The 25885-nt window shown below is 38.9% G+C and overlaps 1 protein-coding gene across 2 annotated transcripts in view; it reads right to left on the reverse strand.

Moving 5' to 3' along the window:
- The window catches only part of SMN2 (survival of motor neuron 2, centromeric), a 38675-nt gene extending 18707 nt beyond the window's left edge, over positions 1-19968 (reverse strand). Inside the window, exons 1-7 of one of the 2 annotated variants that reach the window (XM_042940637.1) lie at positions 19844-19968; positions 8332-8403; positions 6054-6173; positions 4952-5152; positions 4640-4795; positions 2022-2114; positions 746-856 (exon numbers count right to left, since the gene is read on the reverse strand). In XM_042940637.1, coding sequence (XP_042796571.1) covers positions 746-856; positions 2022-2114; positions 4640-4795; positions 4952-5152; positions 6054-6173; positions 8332-8403; positions 19844-19915 — 825 coding nt within the window. In that variant the 5' untranslated portion in view covers positions 19916-19968. The remainder of the gene's footprint in view (positions 1-745; positions 857-2021; positions 2115-4639; positions 4796-4951; positions 5153-6053; positions 6174-8331; positions 8404-19843) is intronic. The other variant, XM_042940636.1, reaches the window with a different exon arrangement.
- Positions 19969-25885: the final 5917 nt, after the last annotated feature.

Here is a 25885-nt window from a genome sequence, read left to right on the forward strand (position 1 = left end):
CAATGCATTTTGTTTTATATTAAAACACAAAGACAAAATGAGATTGGAAAATAATTTAAAAGAGTGTCATTAAATTATAAAATGTATAATCAACATAACCTAAGAACAGGAACAAAATTTTATTTTTATTTTTTTAAGAGCAAGAGAGAGAGTGAGTGAGCAGGGGAGAGGGGCAGGGAGAGAGAAAGAATCCCATGTTGGCTCCATGCTCAGCATAGTGCCTGCCACGGGGCTCAACCCCACAACCTTGAGATCATCATGACCTGGTCTGACATCCAGAGTTGGACATCCAACTGACTGAGCCAACCAGGTGCCTCAACATGAAAAAATTTTAAATGAACTATAATTACACTTAGCAGGGACAATTCAAGAGAATGTAAGCCTTAAACAAAATTTATATATATATGTATTTTTGAATGTATTTATTTATTTTGAAGTAGAGACAGAATGCGACCAGGGGAGGGGCAGAGAGAGGGAGACCGAGAATCCCAAGGAGGCTCTGCACCTTAAGCGTGGAGCCCGATGCAAGTAATGAACTCAAGAACCAGAGATCATGACCCGAACCAAAATCGAGTCGGATGCCCAATGGACTAAGGCACCCAGGCACTCCAACAGTTTTATGTTTTTAAACTTTATGAGGTAGTTTCAACCTTTATGATCTGCCAAACATAACAAACCACTTTTTAGTCACAAAGTCACATAACCACAAAGTGATTGTCAGGAAAGATGCTGAATGATCACTTACCATATAGTAACCAGTATGATAGCCACTCATGTACCAAGAGATTAACATACTTCCCAAAGCATCAGCATCATCAAGAGAATCTGGACATATGGGAGGTGGTGGGGGAATTATCTGGAAATGGAGAAAGATATAAAGTCAATAAACAAAAACTGAAGTCTGGACATCCATTTTACTTAGAGAATGCTGGATGTTAGCTGTATCTTTCCCTACATTTCATGCCATTACCTACTTAAATTTTTTTTTTTTTTAAAGACATTTTGAGAAAGCCAACTGGTAACAATAGGCCAACAAAATTAAGATAAATAAAATCAAAAGATAAAAGATCACATAAAATGTTTAGATATTTTGTTTTGATTTTCCAACTATTATTCTGTTCCATTATGAAGCTATAGGTAAAAGACCAAGTATATATACTTTAATGGTTTTCCTTAAAAAACATCCAGGGGCACCTGGGTGGCTCAGTCAGTTTAGTATATGACTTTGGCTCAGGTCATGATCTCAGGGTTCATGGGTTCAAGCCCCACATCAGGCTCTGTGCTGACAGCTCAGAGCCTGGGAGCCTGCTTCGGATTCTATGTCTCCCTCTCTCTCTGCCCCTCCCCTGCTCGTGCTCTGTCTCTCTCTCAAAAATAAGTAAATGTTAAAAAAAAAAAAATTAAAATACAACACAAAACAAAACATCCAAATAGCATTTCAAGTAAAGGTCTTGAGTAGAAAAACTGAGCGGCTCCTACTGAAACACATGGAATTTGCCACAAGTATCTTGTATCTAGCCTACTGTTGATATCTCAAAGTCAGACCATGTGACTTTAGAAATTGGGACAGACCATGTGACACCAAATTCCGAGCACATCTGGAAGCACATTAATCCTTGTATACAGTGTAATTAAGTCCTTTAAAATAGGAGCTACCTCCCTATAGAATGAGATATAACTTCTAGGAGGAAGGAAGCATGCAACATAGGGCTCAGATATTGGGGTAATAAGAGGACTAAGTCTGGATAGCAGAAGGACATTTAAAAAAATAATCCAAGTTGGTTGGTTGGTTGGTTGATTTATTTACTTATTAGAGTTTTTATTTATTTATTTTGAGAAACCAGAGGTCGGATGCTTACCTGACTGAGTCACGCAGGTGCCCCCAAAAACCTGAGGTTTAGTTCAAAGGTTTACACATTAGAATCTGGCTGCAGGGATGGTATAAAATGACACTTCCATGTCCTGCTAAATCCCTAACTATGTATGAAAGCAAATTTTAATCTGAATTCTTTTACACTTACTGGTGGTCCAGAAGGAAACGGAGGCAACCAGCATGATAGGAAGTGTGGTGGTGGTGGTGGAGGTGGTGGTGGGCCATTGAACTTTAGACCAGGCTGTAAAGAACATTTCAAAGGAAGATTAATTTATCAATTTAAATATGAAAAGAGGAAAAGGATTCAATGTCTTAAGAACCTAAATAACCACCCAGAATGATACATTATACATATCAAAAGAGATGAAACAGGGGCACCTGGGTGGTTCAGTCAGATAAGGGATAAGCATAAGCTTCCTACTCTTCATTTTTGCTCAGGTCATGATCTCATGGTTCGTAAGATTCAGCCCTGTGTCGGGCTCTGTGCTGAGTGTGGGGCCTGCTTGGGATTTTCTCTCTCCCTCTTTTTCCACCCTTCCCCCGGTTCTCTTTCTCCCTCTCTCAAAAAACAAAGATGAAATAGAATTTCATATACCAAATGGTGAATTTAAACAAGACTCATAAATCTAGATTTTCCTCCTTTCCTTTCATATCTAAACATTCAGAAAGTAAAACCAAAGTAAAAAGATTGCCAATTACCTCAGAAATCAGAGACTGTGTATTTAGCAAGATATTTCAATCATAAAAAAGATTGTATCTGCCACAATGTCGTTAATTGCGTAATCTTTTTATGGATGTTCCCTGAGTTACATATACTAACATAAGCATATATTGTAAAAATTAGTAAACCTCTCATTTAACAAGAAAAGTCAGCTCCCTCAGACCAATGAAGTACGATATGTAGATAAATTAAGAGGTATAATCATTCTAGAAATTGTAATATAATGCAAACCTCTTTAAGAAAGCATTCACAGGGGTGCTTGCGTGGCTTAGTCGGTGAAGGGTCTGACTCTTGGTTTCTACTCAAGTCATGATCTCACAGTTCGTGAAATCAAGTCCTGCATTGGGCTCTGTACTGACAGTGAAGATCCTGCTTGGCATTCTCTCCCAGTCTTTGCCCATAACCGACTCACGCATGCTCTCTTTCTCAAAATAAATAAATAAACATTTTTAAAAATGGTAAAGGGTCACCTGGATGGCTCGGTTAGTTAATCAACAGACTCTTGATTTCAGCTCAGGACATAACACCACCGTTTTGAGTTCAAGCCCGCCTCAGGTTCCACACTGACCACACAAAGCCTGCTTTGGATTCTTTCTCTCTGTCTCTCTCCCTGCCCCTCCCCTGCACACACTCTCTCTCTCAAAATAAGTAAATAAATAGAAGGTTAAAAAAAAAAAAAAAAGCACTCACTTTAAAAAAAAAAAAAAAGCACTCACAGAAAATCTTCAGAAAAAGCTTTAATAAGTCAACACTGATTTTTAATTTTATTATTATTATTATCGCCTGAAAACTATAACCGACAGTGAAGGGGTGCCTAGATGGCTAAGTTGGTGGAGCGTCCAACTTAGGCTCAGTTTGTGAGTTTGACCACCACATCAGGGTCCTTGCTGTAGGATGAATCCTCTGTCCCCCTCTCTCTGCCCCTTCCCTGCTTATGCGCGTGACCGCTCTCTCTCAAAAATAAACAAACAAACAAACATTAAAAAATTTTAACTTCCTTGGTGCGCCTGTGTGGGTCAATCAGTCAAGGGTCTGAATTCCGCTCAGGTCATTATCTCACGTTTCATGAGTTTGAGCCCTTCATCTGGCTCGCGCTGACAGCTCAGAGCCTGGAGCCTGCTTCTGCTTCTGTGTCTCCCTCTCTCTGCCCCTCCCCCGCTCATACCCTGTATCTCTCAAAAATAAACTTAATTAAAACAAATTATAAAGAAAGAAATCACTCATCTTCTCTAAAAAAAAAAATTTTTTTTTAACCCCCAGTGAAGAAATCACTCCTTTATACAAAACAACTGGACAGGGACACACCAACTAGGGTTCCATGATATAACTTAAAAAAAAAAAAATTTTTTTTTAAATAATTTTTTTAATGTTTGTTTTTGACAGAGAGACAGAGAGCGAGCAGGGGAGGGGCAGATAAACAGGGAAACACAGAATCCGAAGCTGGCTCTAGGGTCTGAGCTGTCAGCACAGAGCCCAATGTGGGGCTCAAACCCACAAACTGCGAGATCATGACCTGAGCCGAAGTCAAAGGTCCAACCGACTGAGCTACCTAGGTGCCCCAAAATCTTTTCTGTTTAAGTTCATTTGCTACTTATAGCCAAGAGACCCATAAAGGAAAAGAACATTTACATTTTACTCTACAAAACACTCTAGGGCTTCAGGATTTAATGTATTAGATGCTTCTGTATTAGATGTAAATATTGTGTTTCTCACCAACTGTTATGTATCCTAACCAAATGACATGGAGAACCAGAGCATAACACCCTGGTGACAGTAAAATACCACTATACTTTCTAACGTAAATTCATGAGATTATTAGTCTAATACCCAATCCTCCATAAGAACAGTTGGGAAAGCCTTTCAGTGTAAAGTATTTTGCATTCCTATTTTATTTCCTTTTCAAAGAATTTTCAAGTGTGAATTTATGATAGCTACAGAAAGCTACAAAACTTTCAAGGAAAAGCTAAAACTCATCCAATGGAGGGGTGGACAGTTATAAAATTATTAACTGTTTCCTGGGAAAACTTTTCTGGGCAGAAATGTACCTTTCCCGGTCCCAGTCCTGCTCCTGGCATGGGGGGTGGTGGAGGCAGAAAAGAGTTCCACGAAGTAGCTTTTGACTTGACGTTATTTGATTTATTTCCAGGAGACCTGCAGGAGTTCTCACTTTCATCTGTTGAAATTTGACTTTCATTTTCATTCTGTAAAAAGAAAAAATATACATACTTTTGTTATAAAGGTATCATGAAAAAAAGTGAATACTTCAGGGGATCAAACAACTTTGATTTTCTCATCTCCTCTCTGCCTCCAAGAATTCTTTCTTCTTTCCTTTTTATTTTTATTTTTGGTATCCTTACCTCCTGAGCATTCTGTTCTACATTATTATCCACTGCAGAGGCTGGGGAAAGTAGATCAGACACATTTTGCTCCTCCCTATTTCCATATCCAGTGTAAACCACAACGCAGGTTTCTCTCTTAAAATCAATTGAAGCAATGGTAGCTGGGTAAACGCAGCCGTCTTCTGACCAAATGGCAGAACATTTGTCACCAACTTTCCACTATAAAAGAAACCAAAGATACACACCCACACATATTTCTTTTAAAGAGGATAAATTGTAATCTTGTTTAGGTAGGGTAAGGTAGGTTGTGGAGTGGATAGTCTCTAGGTAACTGATCTGGAAGGCAGAATGATCTTTGGCTTGGGGCCAAAGACACATAAATCTGAATTTCCAGTATCAATATAATTTTGCTGTTTATATAATCATGCCACATATTTACCATGTAATATGAATTCTGCCAACTATATAATCAATTAAGACAAGTTTGCTAATCTCTTTAAGTCTCAATTTCCTCATCTGTTAAGGAATTACAATAAAATCTACCTCATCTGTTTGTTGTGAAGAACAGAAAGGAGGGAGTGTACAGGGTCCTGCACTCTGATTTAGCACATAGCCAGTGCTTATCAAATGTTAGCTCTCTTCCCCCTTGTAATGATAAAACTAAGGGGACTGACAAGGCACCAAAATATTTAGCTTTCGGGTCTGCTGTTTTAAATAGCAGAAATGATTTTACCTAGAATTTTTGGTTGCTGGGTATTAGTTTTAGGGTTTTTGAAGAAAAAAAAAAAAGCACAGCCATTTCCCAGTTTTACAATGCCAATGCAGTTTAAGGCCCCGAGGTGCTCATCCCAAGTGGCCATGGGCTCCTGTACCCCACCTCCCACATAAAGTAAACACAATCTTCAACATATTATTTACATTCCCACCTAATTCACTATACTTTTACTGACATGCATGTTCCCAAACAATAGAAAGTTTAATAGCTATTTTAGAAGTTTTATGATTACGTGTCAGTGGAAAACACTATACTAATCATGTAAGTTAAATATATTTTACACTATTATTAAAAACAGTAACAAGAAATTCTTTGAAGTTCAATCTCTCAATGTTTTAAAATAACCTGCTTCAGGGCTGCTGTGGTATTCTTTTTTTGGCTTTTATTCTTCTTAGCAGGTTTTCTTTTAGGTGTGCCTTTTGGTTTATCTGAAGCTTCAGAAATGTCACCATTCTTTAGAGCATGCTGTGAAAATATGAAGAACAATGGACGTGTTATAGGGTCATACTTGAAAAAAAGTGTAACAATATAACCCAGTAACTACCAAGGCCTCAAGGCCCCATCAACTCAGCCTCCACTTCCTCTTTTTTATCATCCCACATGCTACAACAACTATGCTGGAAAGCATCATATATCTGGTTATCAGCTCTAGGGACCTTTTTAATCAAGTCCTCACTCTCAACCTTCCTGTAAAGTTAGATTCTGATGATCATTTGCCTTGATAGTCAAGACATTTTGGGTGATCTAACAATGTAGAGCTCCAATGCTTTATTACCGCTCTAATCAAGTCTTAAACTTGGGCATTCCCAAAAAAGAACTGTCCATCCTTCTTTACCTGTTTATGATCATCTATCCCTATTACTTCAATTATAACCTCTATGCAGAGAGACTTCTCTTTTTATTTTTTTATTATTAAACAAATTTTTTTTAAATTATTTATTTATTTTTGAGAGGCGGGATGGGGCAGAGAGAGGGAGGGAGACAAAGAACCCGAAGCAGGCTCCAGGCTCGGAGCTGTCCGCGCAGAGCCTGATGTGGGGCTCCAACTCACGAGGTGTGAGATCACGACCTGAGCAGAAGTTGGACGCTTAACAGACTGAGCTACCCAGGTGCCCCTTATGTAGACAGACTTCTAAATCTACTATCCAACTGACATTTCTTCTTCGTTCAATGCAACATTTCCAATTACCAATTTCATATCTTCACATTTACTTCAAAAAACACAGTTTAAAATTAAACTGTCTTTTCCCCAAATTAGTTACTTTCCTCTACTCACACTACTTCCCTCTGCAATATCATCAATCCCAGCCAACAATGAGCCACACTTTAATCTGCATTTTACAGAACCTGCATTAGTGTGCTTCTACCTTAAGGGTATATTGAAAAGCATTACTGGAGTGCTTGGGTGGCTCAGTCAGCTGGGCCCCTGACTTCAGTTTAGGGCATGATCTCATCACTCGTGGGTTTGAGCCCTGCAATGGGGTCTCCACTGTCAGTGTGGAGCCCGCTTTGGTTCCTGTCTCCCTCTCTCTCTGCCCCACCCCAGCTAGTGCTTTCTGTCTCAAAACCAAGTAAAAACATAAAAAAAACAAAACAAACAAAAAAAAACCTAATAAGAAAAAGAGAAGTATTACTGAGAAACTTGAATTCAGTTTTAAGGATAACATACAGGTCTGATCTTTACCTCATGCAATAAGAGTGATTAAGGGAAAGAAGTGGACTTCATATTTGGTGCTCTGTATGAGGATATGCTCTTTGTCTGGACTGATGGCTCTTGCATGGTGCTCAATAAAGCTAAATACCTCACACAGTAGAGAAAGTGATGATGTTGGACAACTGTGTAAATGTCTTGCTGGGGCCACAAAAACAGACTACATCTCCTTAAAGAATTGAATATTCCCGGGGCGCCTGGGTGGCTCACTTGGTTAGGCAACCAACTTGCACTCAGGTCATGATCTCACAGTTTGTGAGTTCGAGCCCTGTGTCGGGCTCTGCGTTGACAGCTCAGAGCCTGGAGCCTGCTTTGGATTCTGTGTCTCCCCTCTCTCTGCCCCCTCCCCTGCTCACACTCTGTGTCTCTCTGTCTCTCAATAATAAATAAAAAAAAAAAAAAAAAAAAAAAAGAATTGAATATTCCTGCCCTCAGGAACACCTGACTTGATAACCAACTCAGGATTTGGGTTAGGATTAACTTAATGTAAGTAAAGCACCTAGAATAGTGCCTAAAATACTGTAAACAGTCTACAAGTACTAATTATAGCACTACTGATATTTATCATTATTATTTCAACGAAGGCTTGTTAAATGAAAATTGTAATTTAGACTGCCCTTCTACTAATCTGAATTAGATGATTTCTATAGTCTGATACAATGCAAACACATTAAAAGTAATTAATGTTTAAGATTCTACTTAAATTGACTTTGCTAAAGGGGTGACATACAGAGAGCCTACCTACCAACTTCTAAAGGAAGATTATCATCTAAGTTAATTAACCAATGATATCTATTGATTGGCCTTCAACATTAGAACGGAATAATATGTAATTCAACACTTTAAGTATGTTATCAGTTAATATTGTCCCAAATGAGTAACATGAGGAAATAAGGAAAAGAGTATTCATACCTTAAATGAAGCTACAGCTTTATCATAAGCTTTTATCAAAGCTGTATCATCCCAAATGTCAGAATCATCACTCTGGGAAGGGTAAAGAATAAACACAATTCATGTTTAAATGGGTTTCATAAAAAATGTAGGTTAGATACTGTCAGCAGCTATCTTATGCCACACATGAAGTTACACTAAAAACAGGTATTTTAAATCCTAAACAAAACTAGAGGAAGCCTACCTCCTTATAGAGTATGTGACATTACCCCCAAAGCTAGGCATATGTAAATATTCTAAGAGGAGTAAACTGAATGCTCCATAATTGAATTTCTATCCACCAACCATAAGTGGATCTGTTCAAAGATAACTATGTTTCAAACTTTTCTAAGAGTTGATAAAAGGTTTAGTTTGGCAATGTGGGAAAACATCTGGCTACTAGCCTGACTTTGTTATACAGACTATGGTAATGCTATTCCGACCAAAGAATCTGAGGTCCAAAGAATATTCTTTTCCCCTTGACCTTGCACTATGTCTAGATTAAGCAAGGAAGAATTCTCAAAAGGTTTTAAGTTACAAATTACTAGTAGTGATTAATAAATCAATTTTCATTTTAAACAGGAGTGGTATTAAGTAATCTGGAAAAGACTGAAGTAGCATTTAATTCTATTTTTATTTAAATTTAATTCAATTCAAAAACATATTTTTGAGCATCCACTATCTCTTACACACTCATTTCTGAGAGGTATATGAAATCACGCTACCTGCTCTCTTCAGCGATGGTCTAAATAGGAATTTAAAACATATTGTCACAGAAAATCAAAATAAAAAAAGTACAAAACATTTATGATGAGACATTACAGACAATACATGTGTGAATTAAAAGAAATAGATTTTCTCTGGTTTAAGAGGCCAACTTTGGAAGATCCTCAATTCACCTGCTCCCCACCAATGCACCAAATCTTTAGCTACATATGGAACAACTTCCTCTGGGGTAAAAAGACAAAATCAAAAATACCCAGAAACTAGTTGAGCAATTCCTACACATTAGGCAAACATGAAAAAACAAATCCCTACAAAGAAGAGAAGCTGAGACACAGTCTTGCCATAAACCCCTTCCCAGTGCAGCAACCCATTATAGGGAGGAAACTCAAAACTCAGAGACTCTCCCTGAGGAGAAATGAATTTGAACCACAAACTGGGCACTTGAACTTTTAAGACCTGTACCTGAGATAAGCCCCCAAGACATCTAGCTTTAAAAACTATGGGGATTCGCATTCAAAGACCTACAGGAAAATAGCAAACTGAGAAAAAGCCATTAAAGTGCTCCAATGCCCGGATTTAATTGCCCAAGGCCCTTAGTGCAGAAACAATGGAGTAAAAGGCACACACACTTTATGTGAAAGAGACTCATTTGCTTATTAAAGTGTTAGCCTGAGGGGCAGTCTAATTTAACACACACTTGCAGGGCCCTGGTGGGATATTCTCAATGCACACAGGCTAGTGGGCACCATGTTTCTGCTCCTGCCTCGCTCCAGACAGACAATGCCATCTGTGTGCTCTCCCTCTTCTGAGTTCCAAAGCACTTGTGTTTCCTAGAGGGTAGCATTTGTTTACATGCACTTGGTGCCCTAGTTTCCACACCTGGTGTCCCAGGCTTTTGCAGCTGTTGCTCAGGAAACACTCCGTAACCATCTGTCCATGGTAACTAGGGGGCTTTCCATTCCTGGGTTCCATAAGACTATTCACTCTCTGCCTTATTCCAGCTTACTGTTATCTCCCAGAAAGAAGCTTATGCACTCTCTGGGTACCCTGATTATTACAAGTGCTACCCAGGGGATATGTCCAGATCACCTGCTCTGCAGGCTGAGTGGGCTTCTGCTTGCATTACCACAAGACTGTATATATTTACGTACTTTAAAAGCTGCTGCCCAAGGGTCTGGCTCCCCAATCATCCTGAATCAAATTGTTGACTGAGATCCTCCTCCTGGGGCACAGATAGGTCTTTGCACACTCTCAACTACTGGGAACCACTAAAATTAAAATAGGCTGCTTGGATAATCACAAAGGTTTGAGAAACAACCAACAGCTAGTGCAGGGTTGAATGATAAAGTTCGTCTTCTACAAGATACTCCTTGAAGTCTGGCAGAGGTGGCTACTATCTAATGCACAGAAACCAACTCAGAAAGTCAAGCAAAATGAAAAAACAGAGGAATATGTTCCAAAAAAAGAATAAAGTAAAACCTCAGAAACCACTTCTTAAAAGTAACAGAGAAGTGATTTACCTGATAAGGAGTTCAAAATAATAGTCATAAACATGCTTATCAAGCTCAGGAGAATGAATGAGCACAGTGAGAACTTCAAGAAATAAAAAATAAAGAAAGTGCCAAAAAGAAAAAAAGTCAGGGGCGTCTGGGTTGCTCAGGCAGTTGAGCGGCTGACTTTGGCTGAAGTCATGATCTCACGGCTCATGGGTTTGTACACTACATCAGGCTTGCTGCTGTAAGAGTCCCTGCTTCAGATCCCCCGTCCCCCTCTCTCTGCCCCTCCCCACCTCAAAAATAAACAAGCTTAAAAAAAAAAGATTAACTTCCCCCCCTCCCCCGCCCTTTCCCCACTCCGGTGTACTCTCTCTCTCTCTCTCTCAAATAAAAATTAAAAATAATAAAATAATTTTTTAAACTATGTATGCTGTCAGATGTTAACTAGACTTATTGTGGTGTTTGTTTTCCAAAGCGTACAAATACTTAATAATTATGTTGTACACCTGAAATTAATACAATGTTATATCTCAATTATACCTCAATAAAAAAAGAAGAGAAAAAGGAATGGCTGGTGGATGATCATGGAGCAAACAGGCCTAGGAAATAAAAATCAGAAGGATGAGGACAGGTAGAAGAGAAAATAGAAAGCATTTCAAGAAAGATCAGGAGCCAAAAAAAAAAGGCCTAGAAGCAAAAATAAACCCACTGACTATATGGTTTCACTTGTGTGAGATATCAAAAGTAGTCAATCACAAAAACAAAGTAGAAAGTTGGGATTGGGGGTAAGAAGCAATGCTTTTTAATGGGTAGAGTTTCAGTTTGGTAACATTAAAAAGTTCTAGGTATCTACCATACAGTAACATGAATATATTTAACGCCAACTGCACAGTTCAAAATGGCTCAGATGTAGGGCACTTGGTTGATTCAGTTGGTAGAGCATGAGACTCTTGATCTTGTTCGAAACCCACGTTGGGTACAGTTGACTTAAAAAAAAAACGGCTAAGATGATAAATTTTATGTTATGTGTGTGCTTTTAAGCCACAATTAAGGGACACCTGGGTGGCTCAGGTGGTGAAGCATCCAACTCTTGATTTCGGCTCAGTTCATCTCACCGTGGCCAGAGTGGAGCCTGTTTGAGATTCTCTTTCCCTCTCTCTCTGCCCCTCCCCCATGCTTGCTTGCTTTCTCTTTCTCTCACTCAAAATAAACATTTCTTAAAACTAAACCACAATTAAAAATAAAAATAAAACAATGTATTTTGATCACTTAGACTATAAGTCCAACTAGAAGAATCAGGTTCATTCTACATAGTAGCTGAAGATAAGTTTAGATACATAGTGTTGATGATGAGAGGACAAGTTACAAAACACCTTCAATTAGTATCTTGGATTTGGTATAATGTTAGTCAATTAATGAGTTCCAAAGAGGCCTATAATAAAACTTGTTTAGTTGCAAAACTAATTTAGGTGGCTCTCCTGTTAATCTCCATTATACAGAGAAACAGCTAATCTCATTTTTTGATAAAAAGTAATTAAAAATCATTTAATCATTCTGTAGATAAGTAAAGTAATCACAGAGGTAACTGATTGTTCAAGGTTACACTTCCACTTAGAAAGGGAGATGTTCCTTAGAGATTTGGTACAGCCTGAATTAGCAAACAGTAGAAATTAAGGATAATGAAGACATATTTTTTTTAAAAAAACACAAAATTAGAAGACACATCAATGCTCCTGCAACTGCAAATGGGGGCCATCTGTCTGGCTTAGTCAGAGGAGCATGTGAGTCTTGATCACAGAGTTCTAAGTCTGAGCCCCAGGTTGTGTACAGAGGTTACTTATAAATAAAATCTTTAAAAAAAAATCCTGCAAAAAGTACTACTGATAAAGGAAGATGAATTCCACTGTTTCAATACAAGAGGGCATTCTTTTTTTTTTTTTTTTAACATGTATTTTGAAAGACAGAGCAAGAGAGTGCAAGCAGTAGAGGGGCAGAGAGAGAGACAGAGAAAGAGACAGAGACAGGGAGACAGAGGGAGGGAGAAAGAGAATCCCAAGCAGGCTCTGCACTGACAGAGGAGTTCGAACCCATGAACCAACCATGAGATCATGACCTGAGCCAAAGTCACACATCCAACCGACGGAGCCACCCACGTGCCCTCAAAAGAGCATTCTTAAAAGTAAAATACATAGCAACCCAAACTCCTCACATGGCAATGATTATGCTCAGATCAAGGAAACAAGACATTTCAAAATGAAAAGACACCTAAGATTTTATACAAAGCTATTAGAACAAAAAATAGTTCAGCTAATAAAACTTCCCAAATAACAATCACAAAAAAAAGAAAACACCCAATTGAAATTAAATAAACTAGCATCTGCAAACCACCCTGAATCAAAAAATTTATAAACTAAGATGGGAAAACAGGGCAAAAGGGCAAGATTTGAATTGGGAGTTAAAATCAACATAGAAATGGGAGAAAAAGTAACACTGGCTACAAAGTATCCAAGGCAGAATATATCTGACTGAAAATTTAGGGGGTACCAAAGAAAACACATTAAAAAGAAAAAGAAAAAGAAAAAGAAAAAGAAAAAGAAAAAGAAAAAGAAAAAGAAAAAGAAAAAGAAAAAGAAAGTAAGTGTTAAATATGGATAACTAGCAAAGAATATTTAATATATGTATAAATGTATATAGGAGTACCTGAAGAATAAAAGCTAAAAATCAACAACAAAATAAAATTCTAAAAAAAATCTCAATGCCTCTAAAAAAAAAGACCAAGTCAGGTACAAAATAAAGAAAATTAGTTAGTATAAGATTTTCCCAGAGAAATTTGTGGGAAAAAGTATGAGTCAAGGATTTTGTGATATGGCCTAGCTGACCTCTGAGCAGGAAAACTAAGTTTACAATGTTGAAGAATACTATACTCACTAATCTTTCCAGAGAAATCTACTGAAAATAAGCTTCAACCAACCAAGTATGATCAGGGAAAACTTGGGTTAAAACGAAACAAAACCCAACCGTAGCAATTCTAACAGAAAAGTAAACTACAGTTGACCCTTGAACAACTGTGGGGGAGGGAGGCAGTGGGGAAGGGGCAGAGAGAGGGGGACGGGGGGAGAGAGGACAGAGGATCTGAAGCAGGCTCTGTGCTGCCAGCAGCGGGTCCAAGGTGGGGTTACAACTGGCGAACTGCGAGATGATGACCTGAGCTGAAGTCAGATGCTCAACTAACTGACTGAGCCACCCAGTTGCCTCAGTTTTTTTTTTTTTTTTGTTATTTTTTTTTTAAAGCAGGCTCCATACTCAGTATGGAGCTGGAACTCATGACCCCAAAATCAAAAGTTGCATGCTCTACCAAATGAGCCAGCCAGGTACCCCTCTGTGTATAATTTTTGACTCCCCAAAACCTTAACCATTATTAGCCTACTGTCGACCAGTTTATGAACAACTGAATGCTTAAACAAATTCTAGTATAATAATAAAATGGGATACTGCAGCAATAAAAAGGAATGAACAACTAATATGTACAACAAAATGTGTGAAACTGAAAACTATGCTGAGTAAAGGAAGGCAAACAAAAGATTTAATGTTTATAAACTTCTAGAAAATGCATACTAATCGGCGACAGAAAGTGTGATCCAGCAGTGATCAGGGAACAGCAGATGAGAGAAAGGAGAGTAGGATTATAAAGGGGTATAAAGAAATCCAAACCAGCCCACACACTGAGATCATGTGAAGCCCTGAGAGGACAGGAAGAAACAAAACGGCTTTCAATCTCTAGCTGCTCAGTCCTGGGCTACTGTAGCTCCAATGTCTACGTGAATGCAACCACGTGAAAGATCTAAAGGACAAGTGTCCAGCAAGGCCTTCACAAATTCTTGACCCACAGAAACCATGACAGATAATAAAATGATAATTACTATTTCAAGCTACTAAGTTTTGGGGAGTTTGTTAGATAACAAGAGACACCAGAACAAACCATCAGACTGCTTTTATATAGCTGTTTCTTGGTCACCACTAGTATGCCTCATGTTCTCCTGTCTTCTACAATTGTCAACTGCTGAAACTTTTGCTAAGATCTCTTGAGTCATCAGCAAACCCTGCTCTCAATATCTTTAACCTCTTCTCTGAATATTCCCTTTACCTCCTTGCTTTAAAATCTAACTTTCCCCAAAGATGCCTCTTTCCTTGCAGATACCTCAAATGAAATGTCTTCTCCATATCCCTCAAGTCATCATACCACAGATGGGGAAGCAATCTTACATGCTCCTTACACCCACTTCCAGATTTTTCCTCTCTCCTTCCTTCCTAAAAACCCTCAGTTTCAAGAACCCTGTTACTAGACTCCACTGTCTGCTGTTCCTCTTTATGTAATCATCTACAGCCATCTGAGCCACGCTTCCTCACTCCCCTGAGATTTAGCGTTGTCTCCAACACTACTCCTGCCATTCTTGGTTATTAAAAAACCCACATAGCTGATTATGCCAATACCCTAACCGTCCAGGTCCTTAAACTCCTCCATACTAATGATCTTGTACACCACCCAATCGCAGTTACTAGCTTCTATGGTTAACAATAACCAAACCTTTCCATAAACTCAGTTTAAAGAATCCTACTCTCCTTGGACAGAAGACATGAACAGACATTTCTTGGAAGATGATAGAGGGCCAAAGACACATGAAAAGATGCTCAACATCACTCATCATCAGGCAAATGCAAATCAAAACAATGAGCTATCAACTGACATGTCATATTAGCTAAAATCAAAAACACAAAAGAAACAACAAGGGTTGGCGAAGATGTAGAAAAAAGGAATCTTCACACACTGCTGGTGGGAATGCAAACTGGATCAGCCTCTATGGAAAACAATATGGAGACTCCTCAAAATATTAAAAACAGAACTACGTCCTCACCTGCCACGAAAATAGAACCATCCTATGATCCAGTAAATTGCATTGCTGGGTATTTACCCAAAGAACACAAAAACACCACCCTGAAGAGATATATACACCCCTATGTTTATTTTAAAAATCAATTTATCTTATAACTGTACTCTTTAATTCCCATCCCTTATATCCCCTGTGTGTGTGTGTGTGTATATATATATACACACACACACACACACATACACACATATACAGTGTGTGTGTGTGTATATATATATATATATATATACACACACACACACATATACATCTTCTTTATCCATTCATCTATCAATGGATACTTGGAGTGCTTCCACAGTTGGCCTATTGTAAATAGTGCTGCTATAAACACAGGGGTGCATGTATACTTCTGAATTGGTGTTTTTGTATTCTTTTGGTAAGTACTCACTAGTGCCATTGCTAGATCATAAGGTAGTTTTATTTTTAATTTTCTGAGGAACCTCCATCCTGTTTTCCACAATCTGCATTCCCACCAACAGTGCAGGAAGGTTCCTTTTTCTTCACATCCTAACACTCGTTCCTTGTATTTTTTCTTTTAGCCATTATGCCAGGTCAAGTAATATCTCATTTTTTGAAGTAAACCATGTGCCCAATGTGGGTTTTAAACTCATGACCCCAAGATCAAGTCACATGTTCTACCAAATGAGACAGCCAGGCACCCCTCATTATGGTTTTGGTTTGCATTTAACTCATGATGAGTGATGCTGAACATTTTTCATGTGTGTTAGCCATCTCTATGTCTTTGGGGAAATGTCTGTGCAGTCTTCTGCCCATTCTTTTTTTTGGTTTTTAAAAATTTTTTTAAGCTCAACATCCACCAACCTTGGGCCTGAATGGAGGACTCTGAGATCAAGAGTCATGCACTCTACTGACTGAGACAGCCAGGGGCCCCTCTTCTGCCCATTTTTAAATTGGATTATTTGTTTTTTGGGTGTTAAGTTCTATCAGTTCTTCACATATTTTGGATACTAACCCTTTATGGGCTATGTCATTTGCAACTATCTTCTCCCTTTCAGTAGGCTATCTTTTAGTTTTTTTGTTTTTTTTTTTTTTTAATTTTTTTTTCAACGTTTTTTATTTATTTTTCGGACAGAGAGAGACAGAGCATGAACGGGGGAGGGGCAGAGAGAGAGGGAGACACAGAATCGGAAACAGGCTCCAGGCTCCGAGCCATCAGCCCAGAGCCTGACGCGGGGCTCGAACCCACGGACCGCGAGATTGTGACCTGGCTGAAGTCGGACGCTTAACCGACTGCGCCACCCAGGCGCCCCTACTACCTTTTAGTTTTGATAACCATTACCTTTGCTGTGCAGAAACTTTTCATTTTAACGGAGTCCCAGTAGTTTATTTTTGCTTTTATTTCCTTTGTCTCAGGAGACTTATTTAGAAAAATGTTATGACCAATGTCAGAGATTTCACTGCCTGTACCCTCTTCAAGGCTTTTTATGGTTTCAATTATCATATTTAGGTCTTTAATCCATTTTGGGTTTATTTTTGTGTATGGTGAAATAAAGTGGACCAGTTTTGTTCTTTTCCATGCGGCTGTCCAGTTTTCCCAACACCATTTGTTGAGATTTTTTTTTAAGTTCTTTTATTTGAGAGACAGAGAGTATGAGCAGGGTAGGGGCAGAGAGAGAGGGAGAATCTCAAGCAGGCCTTGAGCTGTGCACACAAAGAGCAACATGGGGCTTGAACCCACGAACTGTGAGATTATGACCTGAGTTGAAATGAATTGGACACTTAACCAAATGAGCCACCCAAGCACCCCTAAGAGATTATCTTTCTCCCAATGCATACTCAATCTCGCCTTTGCCAAAGATTAACTGACCATATAATTGTGGGTTTATTTTTGGGTCTTCTGTTCTATTCCACTGATCTATGCATGAATTTTTATGCCAGTACCATACTGTTTTAATTGCTACTTCTTTATAACCTAACATTAAATCTGGAGTTGTGATACCTTCAGTTTTGTTCTTGCGTTTCAAGATTGCTTTGGCTATTCGACGTTTTGCAGTTCCATACAAATTTTAGGATCGTTTTAGTTCTGTGAAAAATACTGTTAGTATCTTCACAGGGATTTCATTAAATGTGTAGACTGCTTTGGGTAGTACAAACATTTTAACAATATTTGTTCTTACAACCCATAGCATGGAATGTCTTTCCATTTCTTTGTCTTGAATTTGGCTGGCATTTCATTCACCTCTAAGTTTATTGCAGCATTATTTACAATAGCCAAATTACGGAAGCAGCCCAAGTGTCCACTGATACATGAATGCATAAAGATGTGGTATACATACACAATGCAATATTACTCAGCCATCAAAAAGAACAAAATCTTTTCACTTGCAACGATGTGGACGAAGCTAGAGAGTATAACGCTAAATGAAATAGCTCGGAGAAAGACAAATACCATACGATCTCACTTATATACAGAATTAAGGAACAAAGTAAGAAAAGGGAGGACACCTGGCTGGCTTAGTCAGTACAGGATGCAATTCTTGATCTCAGAGTAGTGAGTTCAAGCCCCATACTGGGCTTGGAACCTACTTAAAGTAATATAAATTAAAATAAAATACTTTTAAAAAAAGAAAAAAGAGAGACAAACCAAGAAATAGACTTAACTATCAAAAACAAACTGATGGTTAACAAATGCGAGGGGGCGGGGGGGGGGGGGGCACTGCTGAACTAGGTGAAGGGGATTAAGAGTAAATTTACCATGGTAAGCCCTGAGTAATGTATAGAAATTGTTGAGCCACTATGCTGTACAGCTGAAACTAGTTTAACATTGTACGTCAAGAATACTGGAATTAAAAAAAAAAAAAAAACAACTAAAAAAAAAAGAATCCTACTCTCCAACTATCACCTAACCTCTGCAACTTACTTCTTCTATCTGGATGATGACAATCATTCCACTTGACTAGAACAAAACAGTGATCCTCCAAATTTTTAAACTTTTACTATCCTAATGTCCTCCCTTCCTTTCTTAGCCAGCTAAATTCCATGGTCAATTACTAACATAATTACCTTGTACCCCTCCCTCCCTTATATCCACTTGGTAAAACTACAGCCCTATTATTTTCAACACTTAATTCACTGTGTGCCTGCCCTCACACACCTGAATTCAAATTAGCTGGAGAAAAACACAATCAAGCTGTCTAGTATCTTTTAAACTCAAGACCAAAATCTCAAGTAGACCTGTCATGTTGCCTAACAACACTTCCACTACATTTCCCTAGTCCAATACTCCTCTACTCTCCCCACTTTTCACCTACTTTCTACTTTCTTTCTTCTCAAAACTCCCAACACCTGCCTCCCCTCACTCCTAGTTGATGACCTTATTTCTTTTACTGAGAACAGCCACAATCAAAAGACAGCTTCCACAAATCTGTCCATCCACACAAGTCTGTGCCCATGTAACTGTCACATGAACTGTCAATGTTTCTAACAAAGGCCAAATCCATCTTCTCATATCTACTCTAGAACACTGCTTCGACACTTCTTTTGCCCCTTGTATCATCAAGTTTTCCATCCTTATTCAATCTTTCGCACCAGACCAAAAAGCGTTGAAACAGATTTCTATCATCTAACAAAAAAAAAAAAACAAAACAGTTAAGAATCCTGTTTATTTTACCCTCCCCTTCATCTATTGGCCAATTCCTCTACCTTCTATTTACAAAACTTGAAATATTTACTTACAAGTTTTGCCTTGACTTTCTCCTCTCCCCGCTCCAAACTCACTCCAATCAGATTTCACCCAAGGCTGAGCTTCTCATTTCCCTCCCTTATAAACCTATTCCACTTGCAGTCTTCTGACCTCAGTACATCTCAGGAAAAAACAATTTCATCTTTTCATGACTGCAGGTCAATCTTGGAATTATCTTTGATTTTCCTCTCTCAAACCTCCATTATCGAATCCATATGCAAAACCCGTTGCCTCTGATTTCAAATTATACCCGGAAAGCAAATACCTTGCTTTCCATCGCTAACACCTCGATGTAAAACTGGCACATTTCAATAGTCTCCTCCTTGGTTTACCTGCTTCACCCTGGCCTGCCCCCGCACACTCCCCAATCAGAAACAATGGACAAACCAAGGCAAAATCAAGTTGAGGTAGGGAATCAGTTCTAACCCATCAGGGTGCCCAAGCCGCACGAGGAAGGAGCCTGTAGCTAAAACTCCCAAATGAGGAAAGCCATAGAAACCTGTGGAATACCGCCCCGCAGTTAGCGAACCCGACCGGGCCAGCCCAAGCGCGGAAGCCCCTAGCGGGACGCTCGGTGCGAGCCCAGTGAGCCTGTCTGAAGGCGATGCCGTCCAAGATCTCACCTGGCCTGTGCCACGCCGGAACAGCACCGAATCCTCCTGCTCGGGGACACCGCTGCCTCCCCCCATCGCCATGGCGAGCCTACTGCCGGGTACACGGCGTGGGCTCCGTCCCTCTGAAAGTGACAACTTCCGCCGCTGGAGGCTTCTGGGAGCGGAAGAGTACGGTGTCCTGGAGATCGGCCACGAGGCCTGGGAGACTCCTGGTGCTTTCTTTAGGAGTCGACTTGCTCTTTCCTGTGTTCAATTCTTTGGTTTCACATTTTCCTATGTTGGTAGAGTGATTCCCACCAAGGATTTTTTTTGTTTTAAACAATATATTTTTTAAACAATAGATTTACATAGAAAATAATGTTCATTGCAAATAACATAGAAAACATGGGTAATACAAAAAAATAAGGGGCGCCTCGTGGCTCAGGGGGTTGAGGGTTTGACTCTTGATTTCCCCTCAGATTATGATCCCAGGGTTTTGGGATCCAGCCCTGTGTTCTGCTCAGTGCTGAGCCTGGAGATTCCTTAAGATTCTCAATCACTCTGCCCCTCTCCCGTACTCCTGCATGTACTGTCTAAAACAAACAAAAATAAGCCCAGATGTAACCAATGATGATGATATCGCCACCATTTAAAAAGTGCTTTACAGAGTTTTTTATTTTATTTTTTTAGAGAGAGCACGTGAGCCAGGGAGAGGGGCAGAGGTAGAGAGAATCTTAAGGCATCTCTATGCTCAGCGCAAGGCCAGACAAGGGGCTCAACCCCAGCACCCTGGGGTCATAACCTCAGCTGAAATCAAGAGTCCCACGCTCCACCTGCTGAGTCACCCAGGCACCTTTGTATTTTATTTTCACGACCCCATAAACGACGGGTTATTATTCCCATTTTAAAGATAAGTAAACTTACTGTGGTACTTGTATACTATAGACTACTACCCAGCAATTAAAAAATAGGAATGAGGATCTCCCGAAATGCTTAGACTTGATTTGGGGGTTGTGAGTTTCAGCCCCACAATGGGTTGTAGAGATTAGTTAAAAAGAAAAATCTTTTAAGAATTAAGTATTGATATACGAGGAAAAGAAAAAAAAAAAAAAAAAGGAAACAGGCACAGCATTTACACAGCTGCCTGGATTCCAGGTAGCAGAGTTCATTCCTTTAGCTACTTCTCAATTTTAACGTTTGAGTTAATATCCATTCTCCCAAGTCTTCTTTGGTAAATTTTCAAACTTAAAAAAAAAAAAAAAAAAAAGGTCAAAATAAACAAAGGGGACCGCATCAAACTTTCATCCTTTGCACAGTGAAGGAAACCAACAAAAGACAACCTACACTGAATGGGTGAAGACATTCTCACATACGATCTGATAAGGGATTAATATCCAAAATCTATAAAGAACTCCTAAAACTCAATGTAACAAAACCAAAACAGCAACCTAATAAAAAAATGTGCAGAGGCCCTGCATAGACATTTTCCCAAAGAACACATACAGATGTCAATAGGTACACGAAAAGATGCTCAGTATCACTAACCCTCAGGAAAATGCAAATCAAAACCACAATGAGCTATTACCTCACAGGTGTCAGAATGGCTATTATCAAAAAGACAAGAGAGAACAAGTGTTACTAAGGATGCAAAGAAAAGAATTCTTGGGGACTATTGGTGGGAACATAAATTGTTGTGGACACTAGATGAGTGGTAAAGATATGTTTACACACATGCACAATGGAATATAGACATAAAAAGAATGAAATCTTTACAACATGGACACACCTAGATGATATCATGCTAAGTGAAATGAGTCAGAGAAAGACAAATTACCATACGACTTCATTTATATGTGGAAACTAAAAAACAAATGAACATAATAGATTTATAGAGAACTCACAATTGCCACAGGATGGGGGTGGGGGGAGTATGAGGATAGATAAAGTGAAAGGGATAGAGAAGAAAAGTGGGATCAAATGTTGTCTAATGTTTAATGCTATGCTGCGTTTTTTTCCCCCTGTCTTTACATGGGTCAAGCAGGTCTTTAAATCTTAGTAGGCATTTACCATTTACTTTTCCAGATTATTCATTAATATTTAGGATTGCCAGATGGATTCCACGTATACATGTATTATAATTTTCTTAAAAAATATATCTACCCAAGGAAGTTTGAGGGCTCCCCTTTGGCTTCTATCAATATCAGAAACAGATCTATTTTTTAAAAAGTCACTTAGATTTTTCTCAATCATAAAAATTCTAATAATGGCATTAAAAAATTTTTTTTTAACAAATTTTTTTTTACATTTTTATTTATTTTTGAGAGACAGAGCACAGGTGGGGGAGGGGCAGAGAGCAAAGGAGACAGAATCTGAAGCAGGTTCCAGGCTCTGAGCTGTCAGCACATAGTCCAACCGAGGGTGCCTGGGTGGCTCAGTCGGTTAAGCGTCTGACTGGCTCAGGTCATGATCTCACGGTTTGTGAGTCTGAGCCCCGTGTCAGGCTCTGTGCTGTCAGATTGGAGCCTACTTTGGGTTCTGTGTCTCCTTCTCTTTCTGCCCCTCCCCTGTAAGGGTTAAATTGTAGTGTAGGGCTAATGCTTACCTTGAAAAATAACAGCTTTGTGTTGACACTGAAGGTTAAGAGACAACAGCCTTGCTTTGCTCTGGTAAACTACGCCTCATACCCTTGTAAATTAGGCTTCACCAATTAAGGCAACAAAAGTTCAAAGAAAAGAGCATCAGAGGCAGGGTCAAGGAGATCCACTGGTTGCAACTTAGAGGCAGAAAGTCTAAAGTAAACACCTCATTAGGCAACTGTTTCTAACTCATCTGGAACCTGTTTCTTTGTTCTGTTCCCAGGTGATGATAAAACGATGTGATCGGTTATAAAAACTCTGTCCCCCGGCTGTTCGAGGCCGCACTCTTATCAAGAGTGTTGGTCCCGATCGGTCGCCTTGCCTCTCATTGTAATAAACTTTGTTGTGACTGTCACTGGTGCCCGTAGCATTCTGTTTCAGGAGTCGTGTGGATGCAACATCCCCCACCTGTGCTCTGTCTCTCAAAAATAAAAATGTAAAAAAAAATTTTTTAACGTTTAATTTTGAGAGAGAGAAGCTAAAAAAAATTTTTTTTAACGTTTATTTAATTTTGAGAGAGAGAGAGAGAGAGAAGCTCAGAGAGAATGGGATAGAAGGTCCAAAGTGGGCTCTGTGCTGACAACAGGCCAAAGCAGGGCTCAAACTGACCACCTGGAGAGCAATAGTCACATGGTTCCTCTGACTGGGCCAGCCAGGCACCCCCTCACAATGACATTTGATGTAGAGATTTAGACAGAATTTGAAAAGAGGTTTTTGTCTTTATATTTTTTGAGATATAACTTATATATCATAAAATTCACCATCTTAAAGCATACACTTTAGTAGTTTTTAGTATATTTGAAAGGTTATATAGCTGCCACCAATTCCAGAACATTTTCATCACCTTAAAAAGCAACATTAGCAGTCACTCTCCATTCTTCCCTCCTTCCAGCTGCTCACCACTACTAATCTACTTTCTGTCTTTATGGATTTACTTGTTCTGGATATTTTATACAAATGCAATCTATGGCCCTTTGTGTCTGGACTTTTTCACTTAGCCTAAGGTTTTCGAGGAAAAATTAGCATTTTAATACATTTAGAATGGCAGGTTCTTTGTTGAAAAAAGTATTTTTACTTACCAGGATCCTCAACAAAAATGAACCTATGGCATTTTTGTTCTCAAAGAAAAGATGATGTTCTTTTATTCCTGATGGTGACATCCATAATTGAATTACTCTATTTTACAAAGTTATTTCATATGATAGACAAAGCACTCAAAGCACTGTGTGGTGAACTTCCAAAGGAAAACCATTTCACCCAATTTGAAGGCACTTATTTAAACATTAAATTTAACATCAGGAACTGGAACAGTCTTTGTGTATATGGAATTTCAATACCAAAATCCTACCTTCCATGACTCTTGGAAATTGCCCTTGAGCAAATAAAGAAATAAAATGATTAGTGACCAGGCTTCCAATTTGATTTTCCAATTTGAATTTCAAATGGGATAGTGCATAAACAAATGACAAGGCCAAAGCCAATTAGTTCTTTAGCATTACATTAACAGGGTCTAGGGGCAGGAGATCATAGATGGGTCTGTGATTTTAGTACAAAATGGCTCATTTAACTGTTAAAGCAGCAGAACGTTAAAAATTACAAATGATGTTTTGGAAGAATATTTGAATGATGTAATGGACAAATGGTAGTGTAATTCATAGAGGGATAGATAGAATTGGCCATCCAGTATGTAAAGGTTTGAGTCCCCACCCTCATATCATATATCAAAATACATTCTGGGTGATTTTTATAAACTTGGGATGGGGGAGATCTTAAGATAGAAACAAGAAACCATGCAAGTACTGAAAACCTGAATACCTTTTGGGAGTCACATGGGTAATGTAAATGAGTTAAGGAGGAATAAGCAAAAGGTGTTGTGGGTACTGTCATCAGTAAAGCGGAGCCTGTACCTCCCCACCTCCCACTCACTCGACTCAATCCCTGCCCAAAGGTATTCAAGTTCACATTAAAAAGTTTTGACAAATGGGGTGCCTGGGTGGCTCAGTTAGTTATGTGTCTGATTTTGACTCAGGCCATGATCTCTCAGTTCATCAGTTCGAGCCCCACATTGGGCTGTCTGCTGTGAGCGTGGGACCCACTTCAGATCCTCTGCCCTCCTCTCTCTCTGCCCCTCCCCTGCTTGTGCTGTCTCTCAAAAATAAACATCAAAAAAAATTTTTTTTAAGTTTTAACATGTCAGCCGGGATAAGTCTGCTGTCAGTCTGCACCCTTACTTATAAAGAAACTACACTTACGGTAATGTAATTACAAGCAAAATAAAATGAAACTACAAACAATAGTGTGGAAAATATTTGTAACCTATTAAAAAAAACTGTAGGAAAACAGACAAGAACAAACTATTCCTTGAAGAAAAAAAAATGGCCAATAAATATGAAAATAAGCCTCAGCTCTGCGCTCAGCTGGCCTGATTTCACATCCCTAACCTGCCACTTACTAGCTGGGTAACCTTGGTGGCGATTCCTTAATTAAAATCTCAATTTCTTTGCCTATAAAGATAGATATCATAGTACCCACATGTGAAAGCTAAGTAAAATAAAAAGCATAAAGCAGAGAAAATATGAATAGATCAGAAGAGAAAATCCAAATGCCCAATAAACATGGTAAAACATTCAACCTCTGCAGTCCAGAAATTACAGGGGCACCTGGGTGGCTCAGTCCATTGAGTGTCTGACTTTGGCTCGGGTCATGATCTTGCAGTTTGTGCATTGGAGCCCCGTGTTGGGCTCTGTGCTGACAGCTCAGAGCCTGGAGCCTGCTTCAGAATCTGTGTCTCCCTCTCTCTCTGCCCCTTCCCTGCTCACACTCTCTCAAAAATAAACATGAAAAAAAATTACCAACTAACATACCACTTTTCCCACTCAGGATGGCAATATTAGAGATTAATATTTGATGTTATCAAGGGCATGGGAAATGGAGCTATTCTCTTGTGGGAAATATCTGCTTAAAATTGCAAATGCATGGAATATACCTTTGTACTAGGAATCCTACCTTTAAGAATCCATTCTTATAGGAATAAAAGAACTATTACATAGTTAAGGATGACTATATTACAGAATTGTTTTTAGTGGCAGAAGCTTACAAACATCCTCAATTTCCATGAGTAAGGAAATTACTTGAGAAATTACTATACCATGGAGGGTAGATTTATAGGGACTGACCTGTAGGCATAGCTTAAAAAAAAAAAAAAAAATCAAGTTACAGCTAAGTTTTCCACTTTTGTTTAAAAAAAAAAAAAAATTCCCTGTAGTGGGTTGAATGGTGGTCCCCAAAATGGTATGTCCACCAGATACAGCTATTGTGATTTGACCTTATTTGGAAAAGGGTTTTGCTAATGTAACTAAGGAACTCAAGATAAGATCATCCCAAATTAGAGTGGGCCCTAAACCTAGTGACAGGCATCCCTGTAATAAAGAAGAAA

The sequence above is a fragment of the Panthera leo genome, chromosome A1, assembly GCF_018350215.1.
Source record: "Panthera leo isolate Ple1 chromosome A1, P.leo_Ple1_pat1.1, whole genome shotgun sequence".
Lineage (NCBI taxonomy): Eukaryota > Metazoa > Chordata > Mammalia > Carnivora > Felidae > Panthera > Panthera leo.